Below are 19113 nucleotides of genomic sequence, written 5' to 3'. Positions count from 1 at the left end.
CCCACAGTTTCATCAGCTGTCCGGGTGGCTGGTCTCAGACGATCCCGCAGGTAAAGAAGCCAGATGTGGAGGTCCTGGGCTGGCGTGGTTACACATGGTCTGCGGTTGTGAAGCCAGTTGGACGTACTGCCAAATTCTCTAAAACGGCGTTTGAGGCGACTTATGGTAGAGAAATTAACATTCAGTTCTCTGGCAACAGCTCTGGTGGACATTCCTGTAGTCAGCATGCCAATTACACGCTCCCTCAAAACTTCTGACATCTGTGGCATTGCATTGTGTGACAAAATTGCACATTTTAGAGTGGACTTTTATTGTCCACAGCACAAGGTGCACCTGTGTAATGATCATGCTGTTTAATCAGCTTCTTGATATGCCACACCTGTCAGGTGGATGGATTATCTCAGCAAAGGAGAAATGCTCACTAACAGGGATGAAACAAATTTGTGGACAAAATTTGAGTGAAATATGCTTTTTTTGCGTATGGAACATTTGTGGGATCTTTCATATCAGCTCATCAAAGATGGGACCAACACTTTACATGTTGTGTTTATATTTTTGTTCAGTATATTTGACCTAGAAACTATGTCTGAACCACACTGGTAACCCAACACTGTGTGTGTGTGAGTGTGAGTGTGTGTGTGTGTGCGTACGTGCATGTTAATGTGTGCGTGTGTATGTGGACATGGACTCACCAGCACGCGGTCTCCCACTCGAAGGTCCTTATCCCCGCCTTTCTTGACCGAGCCGCTGTCGGACATGTTGGAACCTGACTCGTTACCCGTCTTCACCGAGCTGTTGAGCATGCCTTCCCTGAGTGGCATAACCACGCGCTGACCAGCGGGCGAAGCCCCGTTGACGCCATGGAGCGTCAGGTTCTGAGCTGTCAGCGAATCAGTGGAGTGGCCGTCGCTCCCTTCGCCCACCGGTTGCCTGGTGAGCTTGGAGGGGCGCGTGAAGATGCCCTGGTGTGACTGGCACTCAAAGTAGCGCACGCCGCCCACAGAGCCGTCATTTTTTCCCAACAGGTCGTTGAGGACCACCCCAGCCCACTGTCCCGGGGCGAACTGGGTCTCACCCAGGTAGGCGATGACGCCCGGTTTGACGCCGTTGACCCAGACGCGTTCGCTAACTACGTAGTCCCCCAGGACGTCGTCCCCCACCTCAGATGTCTTGGAGCACGACTTGTCTGAGGCATTGCTGCTGGGGAGTGGGGAGGTCTGCTTGTGTGGGGAGTCTGTGGGGGTAGAGAGAGATAGAGTATGAGATCATGTAGGCTACAACCATGGAATTCCTATTTACATTAATTAGTATGGTAGACATAGAGTATAGGTTACAATCAGATAATTCCTATATTCATTCAAATGGCGATGGATCTACAGTATGTATGGTCTTTGATTACAATGCTGTAGAGCAGTGCAGGCCATAGGAACAAAAGCGCTAAAGTGGGGAGAGAAAAGGCGATACATACAACTCTACAAACAAATAATGTGAAAAATAATCAACTAAACAATGTAGCTAGTCTAGAGGATTAATATGTTGTGTTGTATGCAGGTTACAGTCCAATATTATCATGCATGCAACACAAACTGCTGAAATAAGGAATTCAGTCATTATAAACACAAATGTAGAACATCTATACTAGTGATTCGTGGGTTTGACGCATAACCCACAGTACCCGCGGTTATATCCACGGGGCGGGCGGGTTTAGGGTCATGAAATATTGATTGGATGAAGAGCGGGTGGGTGGCGGGCGGGTTGAATAAATAGAAAACAATGCATTCAAAATCCTGTCACTCAAGCATCTATTTTTCCAATTTCGTCATATCACAAAACGGCTCAGTGAAGAATCGGCCCATGCTGCATCCAACACAACAGTGGAGTTTATGCGAGGTTAGCCATTACTCTACTTCTTAATGAAAACTGGGTCTGTGAGATTATCTCTAATGCAATGATGATTTGACCGGTGCTTTGATGTTTGACACATGCTGTTTAGATGAGCACTATCCATTCTGGTGAGAGAGACACGAGCTGTTAACTGTAGCAAGGCAGCTAAGCTGTGAGTGTGTGTGTGTGTGTGTGTGGGGGTTTGCGGTTGGTGCCAGGACTGTCTCTCTGAAACCCCAAGAGTGGGGGATGGGGCCCAATGGCTGCTTTTATGCCCCAATTGCTCCCATATGTTGTGAGACTGATATTGTTTGCAAAATGGGTACTACTTTGAACAAAATAATGTGGGTTTTAGCTTTACCAATAGGCATGATAATTTAGTTTTTAAACTTAATGGGGTCTTACAATGGCATTTATGGAAGTACAGTGCCTTCAGAAAGCTATTACATTTAGATTTTGTGTCACTGGCCTACACACAACCAGGACTGTCTCTCTGAAACCCCAAGAGTGGGGGATGGGGCCCAATGGCTGCTTTTATGCCCCAATTGCTCCCATATGTTGTGAGACTGATATTGTTTGCAAAATGGGTACTACTTTGAACAAAATAATGTGGGTTTTAGCTTTACCAATAGGCATGATAATTTAGTTTTTAAACTTAATGGGGTCTTACAATGGCATTTATGGAAGTACAGTGCCTTCAGAAAGCTATTACATTTAGATTTTGTGTCACTGGCCTACACACAATACCCCATAATGTCAAAGTGGAATTATGTTTTTATACACTTTTACAAATTAATACAAAATGAAAAGCTGAAATGTCTTAAGTCAATAAGTATTCAACCCCTTTGTTATGGCAAGCCTAAATAAGTTCAGGAGTAAAAATGTGCTTAACAAGTCACATAATAAGTTGCATGGAAATAAGAGCAATAATAGTGTTTAACGTGATTTCCTCATCTCTGTAGTCCACACATACGATTATCTGTAAGGTCCCTCAGTCGAGAAGTGTATTTCAAACACAGATTCAAGCACAAAGACCAGGGAGGTTTTCCAATGCATGTATTGGTAGATGGGTAAAAAATGTAAACGCAAACATTGAATATCCCTTTGAGCATGGTGAAGTTATTAATTACACTTTGGATGGTGTATCAATACATGGAGTCACTACAAAGATACAGGTGTCCTTCCTAACTCAGTTGACGGAGAGGAAGGACACCGCTCAGGGATTTCATAATGAGGCCGATAGTGACTTAAAAACAGTTACAGAGTAGAATGGCTGTGATAGGAGAAAACTGGAGATGGATCAACAACATTGTAGTTACTTCACAATAATAACCTAAATGACAGAGTGAAAAGAAGGAAGCCTGTACAGAATACAAATATTCCAAAACATGCATCCTGTTTTCAATAAGGCACTAAAGTAAAACTGCAAAACATTTGGCAAAGAAATGTACTTTATGTCCTGAATACAAAGTGTTCTGTTTGGGCAAATTCAACACAACACATCACTGAGTCCAACTCTTCATATTTTCAAGCATGGTGGTGGCTGCATCATGTTATGGGTATGCTTGTCATCAGCAAGGACTAGGGAGGAAAAACCCCCAGAATAGAGCTAAGCACAGGCAAAATCCTAGAGGAAAACCTGGTTCAGTCTGCTTTCCAAGACAAATTCACCTTTCAGCAGGACAATAACCTAAAACACAAGGCTAAATATACACTTACCAAAAGAACATTGAATGTTCCTGAGTGGCCTAGTTACAGTTTGGACTTAAATCCGCTTGAAAGTCTAAGGCAATACTTGAAAATAGCTGTCTAGCAATGATCAACAACCAACTTGACAGAGCTTGAAGAATTTAAAAAGAATAATGTGCAAATATTGTACAATCCAGGTGTGCAAAGCTCTTAGAGACTTACCCAGAAAGACTCACAGCTGTAATCGCTGACAAAGGTGATTCTAACATGTATTGACTCAGGGGGTTGAATATTTATGCAATCAAGACATATTAGTATTTTTTTTATTTTTTTACAGATGTGTTTTACGTTAATTAATTAGAAATCCATACACTGTAATTGCATGAAGAGTGATTATAACGTCAATCTTGATGGGGGTTACATTTTAACATTTACATTTTAGTTATTTAGCAGACGCTCTTATCCAGAGCGACTTACAGTTAGTGAATACATATCTATTTTTTTTTTTCATGCTGGTCCCCCGTGGGAATTGAACCCACAACCCTGGCGTTGCAAACGCCATGCTCTATCAACTGAGCTACATCCCTGCTGGCCATTCCCTCCCCTACCCTGGACAACGCTAGGCCAATTGTGCGCTGCCCATACAGAATACAATAATGTTGTACATAAAACAAAATCAAACAATGTCATTAAGGCAAGTGTATTTTGATGCCAACACAAAATACACACTTGATTCATCATAAGTGGCCTGGGTGTTTCAGCAGGTATATAAGTAGGAAAAACATCAGTATCTAGCTTGTGTGGAGATTATGTTCAAGCAGCACTGATAAATTCACACTCTAGTCTTAATTGGCAAAGACTAGCAGATGCGATGCTGGATGAAACCCTGTCTACGTCCCAAATGGCAAACTATTCCCTATGTAGTGCAGTGCTACTTTTGACAAGGACCCATAGGGCTCTGGTCAAAAGTAGTGCACTATTTAGGGAATATGTGGCCATTTGGGACGCAGCCCCTGCTTCTAACAGCTACTCTTTCTGACCATAACTAATGTGTGTTTGAAAAGGCCTATTAAATCTGAACTTCCATTTTATTTGGGACTCTTATAGAAATGGGCATAGCCTCTGATTTTCAGTTGCTAGTGTACATTAAAATGTACCCTTCATATTTCAAGTTATTATACCTTCAAAACACAAATACTTTTTTTTACCAAACAAAGCTTTGCACATCTGCTACACGACTATGAGGACAATGTTCCTGTGAGGTCATGTGTGTGTGCTTGTGTAGGTAATGTGTGTGTACTATGCAGTATGTTTGTGTTGGTGTGTATGTGTGAGGTAATAAAGTATGTGCAATAGCAGGTGCTATATGTAATGTCATGTGCAGTAGCAGGGTGTGTGTGTGTGTGTGTGTGTGTGTGTGTGTGTGTGTGTGTGTGTGTGTGTGTGTGTGTGTGTGTGTGTGAGCACGCTCCTGCTTGTGCATGTTGTGTGTGTCACATGTGTAAGCTTTGTCAACACCATGTGTGCCACGTCACACAGAGAAAAGAAAAACCCTACCCACCCCCTTCTCCCTCTACAAGTCCCAGCCAGACAAACAAGCACGCACCCAAAAGACTGTTGCAGTGCTAGTCCCAGTGGCTGGGAGATCGAAGGGAAAATGAGGCGGGCAGGAGGAAGAGCAAGAACACAGGCCTATATTTCACTATTGTGCCTGGCCACCTCCCACCACCATCTGAATCCCACAAAATCACCCCACCACAACTCCTTAAAAACACCCCCTCCCTCCCCTTCACACTCCCTCGCTCTTCTCTTGCTCTCTCCCTCTCTCTCTCTCTGCCTCTTTCTCTTCATCTCTCTCTCTCTCTCTCTCTCTCTCTCTCTCTCTCTCTCTCAATTTAAGGGCTTTATTGGAATGGGAAACATATGTTAACATTGCCAAAGCAAGTGAAGTAGATAATAAACAAAAGTGAAATAAACAATGAAAATTAACAGCAAACATTCCACTCACAAAAGTTCCAAAAGAATAAAGACATTTCAAATGTCATATTATGTGCAAATAGTCTCTCTCTCTCTCTCTCTGACTAAGAACTGAAAGCTTTCAGAGACTTAAAAATCAAATCAAATTGTATTTGTCACATGCGCCGAATACAACAGGACCTTACAGTGAAATGCTTACTTATAAGCCCTTAACCAACAACGCAGTTTTAAGAAAAATAAGTGTTACGAAAGTATTTAATAAAATAAACTGAAGTAAAAAGTAGATAAGTAAAAAATAGAAAAATATGAAAAAATAGAAAAATAACAAATAATTAAAGAGCAACAATAAAATAACAGTAGTGAGGCTTTATACAGGGGGTACCGGTACAGAGTCAATGTGCGGGGGCACAGGTTAGTCGAGGTAATTAAGGTAATACGTACATGTAGGTAGAGGTAAAGTGACTATGCATAGATAATAAACCGAGAGCAGCAGCACCGTAAAAAAGTGGGTGGGGGGGGACAATGCAAATAGTCCGGGTAGCCATTTGATTAGCTGTTCAGGAGTCTTATGGCTTGGGGGTAGAAGCTGTTAAGAAGCCTTTTGGACCTAGACGGTAGCAGAGAGAACAGTCTATGACTAGGGTGGCTGGAGTCTTTGGCAATTTTTAGGGCCTTCCTCTGACACCGCCTGGTATAGAGGTCCTGGATGGCAGGAAGCTTGGCCCCTGTGATGTACTGGGCCGTATGCACTACCCTTGCGGTCGGAGGCCGAGCAGTTGCCATACCAGGCTGTGATGCAACCAGTCAGGATGCTCTCAATGGTACAGCTGTATAACTTTTTGAGGATCTGAGGACCCATGCCAAATCTTTTCAGTCTCCAGAGGGGAATAGGCTTTGTCGTGCCCTCTTCACGACTGTCTTGGCGTGTTTGGACCATGATAGTTTGTTGGTGATGTGGACACCAAGGAACTTGAAGCTCTCAACCTGCTCCACTACAGCCCCGTCGATGAGAATGGGGGTGTGCTCGGTCCTCCTTTGTCTTGATCACGTTGAGGGAGAGGTTGTTATCCTGGCACCACACGGCCAGGTCTCTGACCTCCTCCCTATAGGCTGTCTCATCGTTGTCCAAGTTGAAAATTACTTTGGCTTCCCTAATAATAAACTGATGTTATTTCCTCATAAAAATACTAGAGCAAATGTGACTTGTTTCAGGAAACTAGGTGTATGTCGCGCCTCACTAGTTCACAGGAGCGCCATTTGAACGTAAACTTATTTTTTTATCAAAATGCGTTTTGGGGCAGAAATGCCTTCTGGAACATGTGAACTATCATGTGCCTTAATAACAAACTTGTATGCCATCTGTAAATACGAATACAATTGTTAAATTACAAGTCTAGTTGGTTTAGCCATGGACAAAGACAGCAACCTTCCCGCTAGCCATGATTGGCTGAGATAATGAGTGGGCTGGACATGCAGAGAGATGAGTTCAGATTGGTCTGCCATGTAGCACGCTTCTGTCTATAACATGAGCTGGTCAGTATGTGTAGGTAATCCTTTCTAATGCAGCTTTTTTTTATCACGTGTTGAACCACATAAGTGTTGCTCTCCACTTTCTTGAGGACCGAGTTTTGAAATCAGTGGAATTAGAGTATGATAGCTAAGGAGATGGAGAAAACTCTGGCGTTTGATTGCAAATATGCAGACGGAGCCGAAAAGAGAACACACAGAAGGCTGTTGTATAAAACTTCGGATTACATCTTCCAACAAAGGGCAACCATGGCATCCGTGACAGAGAGGGAGAAGCATCCATCCATGTATACGGGTAAGATAGTCTAGCTAGCTACATTTTTAGATATTACACGTTTCAAATTTTGTCAGAAAGTCGTTTTCATTTCAAGTTAAAGTATACTGTTAGCTAGATAGCTAACGTTAGCTGGCTGGCTAGCTAGCTAACATTACGTGTATGATCTGTGTAGTAATATTATTAGTATCTCAGAGGCATTTGCATTGCTACTTATAGCCTAATGTTAGCTAGCTAACATTGAACCTGGTTGGTTAGCTACCTGCAGATTAATGCTGGGTAGTAACATTATGAATTGGGATTATGGTAAATTGTCTCAACAAAATGTCTCAACAAAAGACTCCACTATGCAAGTAACCATTGCAATAGAATGTTTATGATGTCACTGCAACAACTGTCGATAGATGTAGCTGGTAAATTAGCTCTAGCTATCTCCCCCGATTTCAGAGCACTCTCGTCTGAGTGTGCCAGAGCGCAGAATAACTGACGAATTTACGAACTCTCAACACCACTTAAATATGGCCGGTGTCAGTAAAGGTTGGCAAAAAAGCGTAATTCAATTGTTGCCAACAGCACAGTAGCAGTCACCAATGCTCTGGATAACATATAAACAGCCTAACCAGCTCTGCTAGGGCGAGTAAAATGGTCAGAGTGAGCTGTTCTCTCATTTGTGTCTGGAAGTAGCTAGCAAGATAGCCAACGTTAACCAGTTAGCTTGGGCGCGTGACTGCTGTTGTTAGACCAGAACGCTCGGATCAACCCTACTCCTCGGCCAGAGCGTCCAGCGTGCGCTCTGAACGCTCCGAGAGCGAAACGCTCTGAATTTACGAACTGACAATCAAATCAAATCTAATCTAATTTTATTTGTCACATACACGTGTTTAGCAGATGTTATAGCGGGTGTAGCGAAATTCTTGTGCTTCTAGCTCCGACAGTGCAGTAATATCTAACAAGTAATATCTAACAATTTCACAACATATACCCAATACACAAAAAACTAGAAAGGAATTGGATTTAAGAATATACACATATATGGACAAGCAATGACAGAGCGGCATGGACTAAGATACAGTAGAATATTATAGAATAGAATGCAGTATATACATATGAGATGAGTAGTGCAAGATATGTAAACATTATTAAAGTGACTAGTGTTCCATTTCTTAAAGTGGCCAGTGATTTCAATAATAGCAGCCTCTAATGTGCTAGGGATGGCTATTTAACAGTCTGATGGCCTTGAGATCGCAGTTGTAATCGATCGCAGTTGCCAGGTCGCAGTTGTAAATGAGAACTTGTTCTCAACTGGTTTACCTGGTTAAATAAAGGTGAAATAAAAAAAATAAAAAAGATAGAAGCTGTTTTTCATCCTCTCGGTCCCAGCTTTGATGCACCTGTACTGACCTCGCCTTCTGGATGATAGCGGGGTGAACAGGCAGTGGCTCGGGTGGTTGATGTCCTTGATGATATTTTTGGCCTTCCTGTGACATCAGGTGCTGTATGTGTCTTGGAGGGCGGGTAGTTTTCCCCCGGTAACGCGTTCGGCAGAACGCACCACCCTCTGAGAGCCCTGCGGTTGTGGGCGGTGCAGTTGCCGTACCAGGCGGTGATACAGCCCGACAGGATGCTCTCAATTGTGCATCTGTAAAGGTTTGTGAGGGTTTTAGGTGCTAAGCCGAATTTCTTCAGCCTCCTGAGGTTGAAGAGGCTCTGTTGCGCCTTCTTCACCACACTGTCTACGTGGGTGGACCATTTCAGTTTGTCGGTGATGTGTACGCCAAGGAACTAGAAGCTTTCCACCTTCTCCACTGCAGTCCCGTCTATGTGGATAGGAGGGTGCACCCTCTGCTGTTTCCTGAAGTCCACGATCATCTCCTTTGTTTTGTTAATGTTGAGTGAGAGGTTATTTTCCTGGCACCACACTCCCAGAGCCCTCACCTCCTCCCTGTAGGCGGTCTCGTCATTGTTGGTAATCAAGCCTACGACTGTTGTGTCATCTGCAAACTTGATGATTGAGTTGGAGGCGTGCTTGGCTACGCAGTCATGGGTGAACAGGGAGTACAGGAGGGGGCTGAGCACGCACCCTTGTGGGGCCCCAGTGTTGAGGATCAGCGAAGTGGAGATGTTGTTTCCTACCTTCACCACCTGGGGGTGGCCCGTCAGGAAGTCCAGGACCCAGTTGCACAGGGTGGTGTTCAGAATCAGGGCCTCGAGCTTAATGATGAGCTTGGAGGGTACAATGGTTTTAAATGCTGAGCTATAGTCAATGAACAGCATTCTTACATAGGTATTCCTCTTGTCCAGATGGGATAGGGCAGTGTGCAGTGTGATGGCGATTGCATCGTCTGTGGATCTATTGGGGCGGTATGCAAATTGGAGTGGGTCTAGGGTGACAGGTAAGGTAGAGGTGATATGATCCTTGACTAGTCTCTCAAAGCACTTCATGATGACAGAGGTGAGTGCTACAGGGCGATAGTCATTTAGTTCAGTTACCTTTGCTTTCTTGGGTACAGGAACAATGGTGGCCATCTTGAAGCATGTGGGAACAGCAGACTGAGAAAGGGAGAGATTGAATATGTCCGTAAACACACCAGCCAGCTGGTCTGCGCATGCTCTGAGGACGCGGCTAGGGATGCCGTTTGGGCCGACAGCCTTGCGGGGGTTAATCACGTCGGCCATGGAGAAGGAGAGGCCACAGTCCTTGGTAGTGGGCCTCATCAGTGGCACTGTGTTATCCTCAAAGCGGGCGAAGAAGGTGTTTAGCTTGTCTGGAAGTGAGACGTCGGTGTCGGCGACGTGGCTGGTTTTCCTTTTGTAGTCTGTGATTGTCTGTAGACCCTGCCACATACGTCTCGTGTCTGAGCCGTTGAATTGCGACTTCACTTTGTCTCTATACTGATGTTTTGCCAGTTTAATTGCCTTACGGAGTGAGTAGCTACACTGTTTGTATTCTGCCATATTCCCAGTCACCTTGCCATGGTTGAATGCAGTGGTTCGCGCTTTCAGATTTGCGCGAATGCTGCCATCTATTCACGGTTTCTGGTTAGGGTAGATTTAAATAATCACAGTGGGTACAACATCACCTATACATTTCCTGATAAACTCACTCACCGTTTCAGTGTATACGTCTAAATTATTTTCAGAAGCTACCCAGAACATATCCCAGTCCGCGTGATCAAAACAATCCTGAAGAGTGGATTCCGATTGGTCAGACCAGCATTGAATAGTCCTTAGCACGGGTACTGTCAATGGGAAGGGAGAAGCAAAATAGAATCATGGTCAGATTTGCCGAAAGGAGGGCGGGGGAGGACCTTATAACCATCCCGGAATTTCGAATAGCAATGGTCGAGGATTTTTGAAGCGCGAGTACAACAGTCGATATGTTGATAGAACTTCGGCAGCCTAGTCCTCAAATTTGCTTTGTTAAAATCCCTGGCTACAATAAATGCAGCCTCAGTATATGTGGTTTCCAGTTTGCATAAGGTTCAGTGAAGTTCTTTGAGGGCCGTCGTTGTATCGGCTTGAGGGGGGATATACACAGCCGTGACTATAACCGAAGAAAATTCTCTTGGGAGATAATACGGTCGGCATTTGATTGTGAGATATTCTAGGTCGGGTGAACAGAAGGACTCGAGTTCCTCTATGTTACTACAATTACACCATGAGTCGTTAATCATGAAACACACACCTCCACCCTTCTGCTTCCCGGAGAGATATTTATTCCTGTCTGCGCGATGAACTGAGAACCCATCTGGCTGGACCGATTCCGAAAGAATATCCCAAGAGAGCCATGTTTCCGTGAAACAGAGGATGTTACAGGCCTTGATGTCTCTTGAAGGAAATCCTTGCCCGTAGTTCGTCGAGCTTGTTAACCAAAGACTGAACATTAGCGAGTAGAATACTTGGAAGTGGTGGGTGGTGTGTGCGCCTCCTAAGTCGAACCAGCAGGCCGCTCCGAGTGCCTCTCCTCCGCCGGTGATGTTTTGGGTCAGCCGCTGGAATCAGTTCAGTTGCCCTGGGGAAACAAAGGATCTGCTTCGGGAAAGTCGTATTCCTGGTCGTAATGCTGGTGAGTTACCGCCGCTCTGATATCCAATAGTTTTTCCCGGCTGTAATGATGCAAAACACTTTCTGAGCTAATAATGTAAAAAATAATACATAAAAAAAACAAAATACTGCAACGTTTCCTAAGAGCTAGTCGCAAGGCCGTCATCTTCGTCGGCGCCAACCTGTTCAAACAACAATCTGACAACACTCTGAGTTTACGAACGCCCAGAGCACACTCTGGCACTCCAGATTAAATTAACGAACACACCCGTAGTATAAGCCAGCCTTTAGTCTTGAAATCTTTGGTTGTTTAGTACATAGCCTCACATGTGAATCCTTAAAGAGATGGGTGGGTCTAAAGCTTAAGAGGGTGTGAACGATGCTGAATGGGTGTAGACAAAGAAGAGCTCTCCAGTAGGTACCAAAACATATTCAAGGGCCATTTTCTCAAAAGTGAGGTTACAAGTTTATCAACCTTCAAAGAAGAATTACTTTCCCATTGTTCCGCAACTGTAGTGTATGATATACCATTTTCTAGCTCTGAGTCTCTACTTTTATCCAATGTAAAAAACACTATTTCAAATTTTGCCACATAAGACCAAATCGAGCCGGTCGGTCACAAATGTGTGGCTTTCTCTAGAGATTTTAGGGACAGTGACAGAAGGAGAGACTAGGACTAAGCATTTAGGGGCGACACCTAAACACTTTTCTCTCTGTTATGATGCTTTGTTTCGGCAGTCCACAAGGACATGACCTCTAAAGACAGAACCTTTGGGAGCAGCTATGAGATAATACGATGTAAGCTTTTCTGAGACTGACAAAAGATTGTTAGCAGGGTTGGGTCATTCCATTTCAATTCAGTCAATTGAATTTTCAAGCAAATTTTCTATAACCAGGTTTCCATCCAACCTTAATACGCGAGTAAAGTACGTCGGATAAAAAAATTTCACGACAGGCCTGTTGGAAAGAGCTAATTTGTCTGTAAACTTTCCAAATGTCGACAAAATACACTAGACAAGGTGGGATATTTTTGTGTCTGTAAAATATATTATGCAAGAAATTGAGGTGGATAGGCCTTTATGCACAGATATTTATATATTAACTTTCATATTGAAGTGAATTTGGAGTGTCGCGATGATATGTTGTGTGGTCCTCCCACTACGACTTGGGAAAGCATACAGTTTATTAGGCTACAGATTAAATCAGTTATGATGAACTTGACAGGGTGGTGAAAGTGCAAGGTGATGAGCTTGATGCTGCTTTCCAATAAATATTGAGGGTATTTTTCTGGTGACATGATGATTGATGCTTGGCTGCCGTTTGACAAATAAAAAGAATCTCGCTCTTATCCATAATAATCTCATCATGTAGGTAGCCTACCCGCACAGTATCTGTGAGTTGTTGGCTAGAGTGTACTTGCAAAGACCAGAGTGGGCACAACATTCGCTATATAACGCTTTTTTGTTGTTGTTGACAAAACCACCAGTAGAGTTGAAAATGCGATGGAAACCCATTTAACTTGTATTTTTAATTCGTACATGGGAATTTAACCACCAAAGTTATTTTTATGTGCACTACATCATCACATACAGCCTTTTATCCACAACAAGTTAATTTGATGGAAACATATCTGGTGGGAAAACGTGCTTCTTGTTTTATGCAGATTTTAGAATATTCGCATGAAAAGCTGTCGCCAATTGGCTGGAAACCTAGTTTATGAGCACATGTTTGAATTGGAATTTCAGTCTACTTTCTGAAATGACTGAAATTGAAATTAAATGGAATTTACCACAACCCTGATTTTTTGTCCCTAATATGTTGGTGCGCCATCATATACAGTCAAGATATATTTCTAAATGGAAAAAGTAGCCTTTTCGCATTGAAATCCAAGGAGGATGAACATAGGGACAACAAGAGGACATTATCTAGGTCTGGCTGCTTATTATCAAATCAATTGGATCTCAATAAAGGGAAGAGCATGTACTGTATTATATCACCAATCAATGACAGAAACAATGGCAATGATCTTGAACTAAAAGGGAAAATAAAGCAGGGCTTTTAGTACACAAATGGAAATGTGATGACCAAACAGCTATTCACTCAATGACCCTATAGCCCTAACCTGATTCTCTGTGTGCACTGCAGGCAGGCAGTTGATTAACACTGATGTGGCAAATGCTGACAGTCAGTTAGTAGGATTAGGTCAATTACTATGACTACCAGCTGTTCCTGAAATGACCCTGATCTAGAAAAATATTATAGAGGCTAAGTGTGGATTTTTTTTGCTGTGGGGCCATGGTTCCAGATGTTGAAAACTGTCTTAAAGATAAATCGTTGACATTGCTGCCTATTTTGCTGTTGTAGATGTTATAAAGGAGGCTTATGAATGCATGGGTAAGGGGGCCTCCTCCGTAAGGGCGCTTGCGTAATGGGACATTCAATAAATAAGATAATTCAATTACATTGTTTTGTAAGTTCAGGTAACTGAGAGGGACTTGAAGTAGGCCGATATAGTAAGTCCTACCTCTACCTATTAAATATAATTTTTTTAATAAATAAAACATTGCTAATATAGCTTACAACATATAGTAACATTGTGTTACAAAACTGTGCATGGAGAGAGGCATTTTACCAACATTCAATAACTAAGATCATTCACGCGACTTTGTGAATTTGGATAATTGAGAAGGAATTCAAATAACACTATTAGGAATTTGAAACAATATTAGTCCTACTTCCCTTAAAAGAACTATCTATTGATAGGCAATTATGCATAATATATTGGTAGTTATACTTACAACAGACACTAACACTGCACTGCAAAATAGTCCTTTTGAAGGAGGAACAAAACAAACAAAAAAACATATGCACTGCTAAAGGCATCACTGCAATGCCTGATTCTCATTTACCCACGACTGTACTTCCTGTGTTTTTTTCCCCTTTCCTTTCCTTTGCTCACAACATTCCACCATCAACCATGACACAGCTGCCTCTGATACAACTCTCCCATACGGGCTAATGTAAATAACAAGACAGCAGAAGCAGCCCAGACTCCCCCAGACAGTGTTTGGCCTCCTGTAGGCTAATATCAGCCTAGTGCAGCTGGGAGGGAGAGTCTAGCTATAATTTAGCGGAAAGCTGTGCCAGTGTTACACACACATCTGTGGCCCTAGGGTCACAGGTTAGCGTTTTTTGTCATGACTCTTGTTCTGGAGGCAATTCTGCAGAGTGGTCACTAGCTTGCACAGCCACAAAGTCATAAAATCTCATTTTAAACCTAACCCTAACCTTAACCACACTGCTAACCCTAACCTTAAATTATGACAAAAAATTGATTTTTTCTATCGCAGAATTTGTACAATATAGCCCATTTTGACTTTACAGCTGGCCTATCTAAGGGGAAATTGCTCAGTTCTGCCCAGGACAAGACTCATGACAATAAACATCAACCTGCCTAGGGTCTGGGCTGGTTATATGACCTAAAACCGGGAAAAATGTGGGTGTCCTATTTCTGTTGGCTTTGCACACTGTCAACACTTGGGTAGATGGGGAGTAGGTTTCGGATTTGTCATGGTGGTAGACGAATATGGTTTAGTACTAAGATGTCATCTCTGTGAATCACAACAAAGTCACCTACAACAGTGATTCTCAACTTTGGGGGCTAATATCCCTAAGGGTACCTGGCATTCCACAAGGAGTACTTGAGAAGACTCATAAGATTATAGGCCTAATGATCCGTTGCACATGAAGGGGTACTTCGGGATAAATGTAATTGGGGCTACAGTAACCAAAAAAGTTTGAAAAACACTGACATAAAGCATAATACTGTACTGAGGTGACCAGGAAAAACTCAGGGCCCTGACAACAAACAAACAATCAATTACAACAATCAAGGAATCGCTGGTCACTTCCAATGATGAAATGCCACCATGATTGATAGGCTAACTAAGCGATAGGAAATCCGCTCTCTTCCTGAGAGTCTAGAGGAAGTCTTGAAGTGTGAAAAAGTGACTTACTGTCTTTCTGGCCCACAGTGCCGGAAGCAGATCCCCCAGCAGAGGTTCGTCCCACGGGGCCAGGGGAGTGCTTTGGGCCCCTGCCAGGGATCTTCAGTCCACTGGACTTCAGCATGTTCATCATGTACAGGGGAGATGTGCAGGGATGAGAAAGTCCCTATCAAGGCTTTCGGTTTGAGGCACTAGAAGTCGGAATTGTGGCAATCTCTCTCCATTTTAGCTGTGGAGATGAGTGGAAGCATCAAAGTGTATTAGTGACGATGCTAGCTTTCTCCATCTGTACAGGAGGCTGCTTGGCAAAGACTTCCCAGCTAACAATTCAGTTCATAGAAACATTACAGGAACGTTCTGTGTTAGCTGGGTTTCTTGTTGAGGACTCCAGCCATTCTAAAACTTAAGCCATGTCAAGGTGTAACAAGTGTAGCCTATACTGTACTACTGTATAGGCCTACACATTTAAATAATTGAGTGGTTCCTCTTCCAAAAAAAAAAAATCTATAGATAAGAAAACAATAGGCCCTATTTCTGATTTGGGTTAATCATCTATGTTGTTGATTCTCCTGAACTCTGGCCAATGGGCCTTAGTAAGTGAAATGTACAGTTTTAACTGTGTTGTTGGTGAATTAATACACAGGGACATATATGTGTTTACTTTCACAGAAAGAGCATCCTGTTTTGCCTCAATGCTAAAATGTGTATATCAAGAATATTCACTGACAGAAAAAGAGACATTTGATCTTGTCTTTGGTTGTCATTCATTCTAAATGAATATCCCAGGCCTATTTATTGAATAGTGGTTATAATAGTGGTTATTAGACTTATGTTAGGGTTAGGGTGGCCTTATGCCAGTGCCATAGCATCACATGTCTATGAGAGGATTTTATTGCACTAGGCCCTGCCCACACGCTCTGAGACCTGATCAGCTGTATTCCCAATTGCATGCATGACCTACAAGACAAATATTTTACAACATCTCTCCAACCATAATATGTCATTCATGACAATGTTACATCACTGTTCTAGCACCACGTCGCACTTATGCAGGTTTCGAGATGAGACGACTGACAAATGCAAAGATGATTTTACAGTATCATCAGCACCATTCAGTTGACTCATGTATCGACATCAATTTGTAGGTTATGTTATGCAATAGGTCTGTATATACTTTCAGTATATTTTCTCAGGGCAGTTTTATGACAGCTCTGCTAGGGGGCTATATTCTTGGCAATGCAATGTTGCTACTTTGTAGCCTATATACACTACATGACCAAAAGTATGTGGACACCAGCTCATCAAGCATCTCATTCCAAAATAATGGGCATTAATATGGAGTTGGTCCACCCTTTGCTGCTATAACAGCTTCCACTCTTCTGGGAAGGCTTTCCGCTAGATGTTGGAACTCGCTTCCATTCAGTCACAAGAGCATCAGTGAGGTCAGGCACTGATGTTGGGCGATTAGGCCTGGCTCGCAGTCGGAGTTCCAATTCATCCCAGTTGTGTTCAATGGGGTTGAGGACTGGCTCTGTGCAGGCCAGTCAAGTTCTTCCACACCGATCTCGACAAACCATTTCTGTATGGACCTCGCTTTGTGCATGGGGGCATTGTCATGCTGAAAAAGGAAAGGGCCTTCCCCAAACTGTTGCCACAAAGTTGGAAGCACAGAATCGTCTAGAATGTCATTGTATGCTGTACCATTAAGATTTATCTTCACTGTTACTAAGGGTCTAGCCCGAACCATGAAAAACAACCCCAGACCATTATTCCTCCTCCACCAAACTTTACAGTTGGCACTATGCATTCGGCAGGTAGTTTGCGCCTGGCATCCGCCAAACCCAGATTCGTCCGTCGGACTGCCAGATGGTGAAGCGTGATTCATCACTCCAGAGAACGCATTTCCACTGCTCCAGAGTCCAATGGCGGCAAGCTTTAAACCACTCCAGCCGATGCTTGGCATTGTGCATGGTGATCTTAGGCTTGTGTGCAGCTGCTCGGCCATGGAAACTCATTTCATGAAGCTCCCGACAAACAGTTCTCGTTCTGACGTTGCTTCCAGAGGCAGTTTGGAACTTGGTAGTGAGTGTTGCAACTGAGGACAGACGATTTCTACGCGCAACGCGCTTCAGCACTTGGTGGTCTCATTCTGTGAGCTTGTGTGGCCTACCACTTCCCGCTGACAGTTTCCACTTCACAATAACAGCACTTACAGTTGACCTGGGCAGCTCTAGCAGGGCAGAAATGTGATGAACTGACTTGTTGGAAAGGTGTCATCCTATGACGGTGCCCCGTTGAAAGTCACTGAGCTCTTCAGTAAGGCCATTCTACTGCCAATGTTTGTCTATGGAGATTGCATGGCTGTGTGCTCAATTTTATACACCTGTCAGCAACGAGTGTGACTGAAATAGCCGAATCCACTAATTTGAAGGGGTGTCCACATACTTTTGTATATATAGTGTATATATATGACAGTGCAGAAGGGCTAAGCTAGGCTACAATATTACAATTTGATGTTCTAAGCATCAAAGGCCCATTAGGCTATTGAGTGACACATTGTTGTCTTTGCCAAGCTTGTTGGATACATTGTTTACACAATTATATTGCGAATTGATATATTTCTGTGATAGGGAAACAGAATGCGCATCTGATCACATACAACGCTAATGATGACCTATTGTTATCCCAACTGCAGCGTGGTGTGCATTTCTACTTCAGCTCAACAAATCCCGATAGAGATGCAAGAAAGAAACGCTTACCTTTTAATGTCCAATTTACGCATAAACTTATATTTTTTTCCTAGAGGAGAGGGGTCCGCGGATGGGTTGATTTATCAGAAGGTTGCCACTCCCTATACCATCACACAGGGATGCACAAAAAATATGGATGCTGAGCTAGAGCTGAAAGTCAGAGTGTGATAGGATGCGAGCCGCATTTGACTATTTCAGGCGACTGAGATGCCGGTTTAATTTCAGAATGCGACTTTCATAAAAACAATTGGATTGTTACCTCACAGCAAACAGAAACAACAATGTAACTATATGCCAAGTCCTAGGTCTCCCTTCTTGTTAGCGGTTTTGGGGTGCATCGCAGCATCAGCAACTCACATTCAACCATGCAGCTTCGATCCTGTCCATGACTCTTAAAGGAGCTGAATGGTCAATCCGACCTCTGCATTGGCGGTGCAGCATTTACGGTACGGTGATATGGCCTCTGCAGAAGTCATAGCATTCATAGTTCTTGCGCTTCGCTGAGCAGCGCAGAGCTGTTGTGAAGGGGGTTGTCAAGGAAGTGAGTTTGTGTTTATACAGGACCTCCCGCCCTCACCTACAGTCAACCAATCATATAAATGCGGAGCTATACAGAGCCCGTCGCATTGTTACAAAATTTGAGAGGCACACGGTGTTGAGGAACAGAGCTCAATTTGGCCTCTGGGTGCATCCAGAGGCTCCGCAAGTGCGTCACACCATTCATACCGCGCCTCCGACCACATTTTCGGATCAAGCATAAATTGACTCTTAAAAACGTTGACTAGTAAGCACAGTCATTCGCACATCTGGCGTATTGAACACATTTTATCGCCCATGTAGCCTCACCCTTCACTGACTCAACCAAACAGAGAGCTAAGGAAGTGGACGCTATTGCTGAGAGAGTTGTGAATAGAAGAAGGCTAACAATGTTGTGGCAGGCTTGAAAGGCATTCATAAATAG

The 19113-nt window shown here is 43.3% G+C and overlaps 1 protein-coding gene across 5 annotated transcripts in view; it reads right to left on the bottom strand.

The window, feature by feature from the left end:
* LOC121573909 (CAP-Gly domain-containing linker protein 2-like) overlaps positions 1 to 18669 on the bottom strand; it is a 92719-nt gene extending 74050 nt beyond the window's left edge. For 4 of the 5 annotated variants that reach the window (XM_041886308.2, XM_041886311.2, XM_041886310.2 and 1 more), the window contains exons 1-3: positions 18162 to 18669; positions 15412 to 15631; positions 693 to 1234 (exon numbers count right to left, since the gene is read on the bottom strand). In XM_041886308.2, coding sequence (XP_041742242.2) covers positions 693 to 1234; positions 15412 to 15535 — 666 coding nt within the window. In that variant the 5' untranslated portion in view covers positions 15536 to 15631; positions 18162 to 18669. The remainder of the gene's footprint in view (positions 1 to 692; positions 1235 to 15411; positions 15632 to 18161) is intronic. The other variant, XM_041886309.2, reaches the window with a different exon arrangement.
* Positions 18670 to 19113: the final 444 nt, after the last annotated feature.

This window comes from Coregonus clupeaformis, chromosome 9, assembly GCF_020615455.1.
Source record: "Coregonus clupeaformis isolate EN_2021a chromosome 9, ASM2061545v1, whole genome shotgun sequence".
Taxonomy (NCBI): Eukaryota; Metazoa; Chordata; class Actinopteri; order Salmoniformes; family Salmonidae; genus Coregonus; species Coregonus clupeaformis.
Note: the sequence above shows the minus strand (reverse complement) of the source record. Positions and strands in the feature narration are given on the sequence as shown.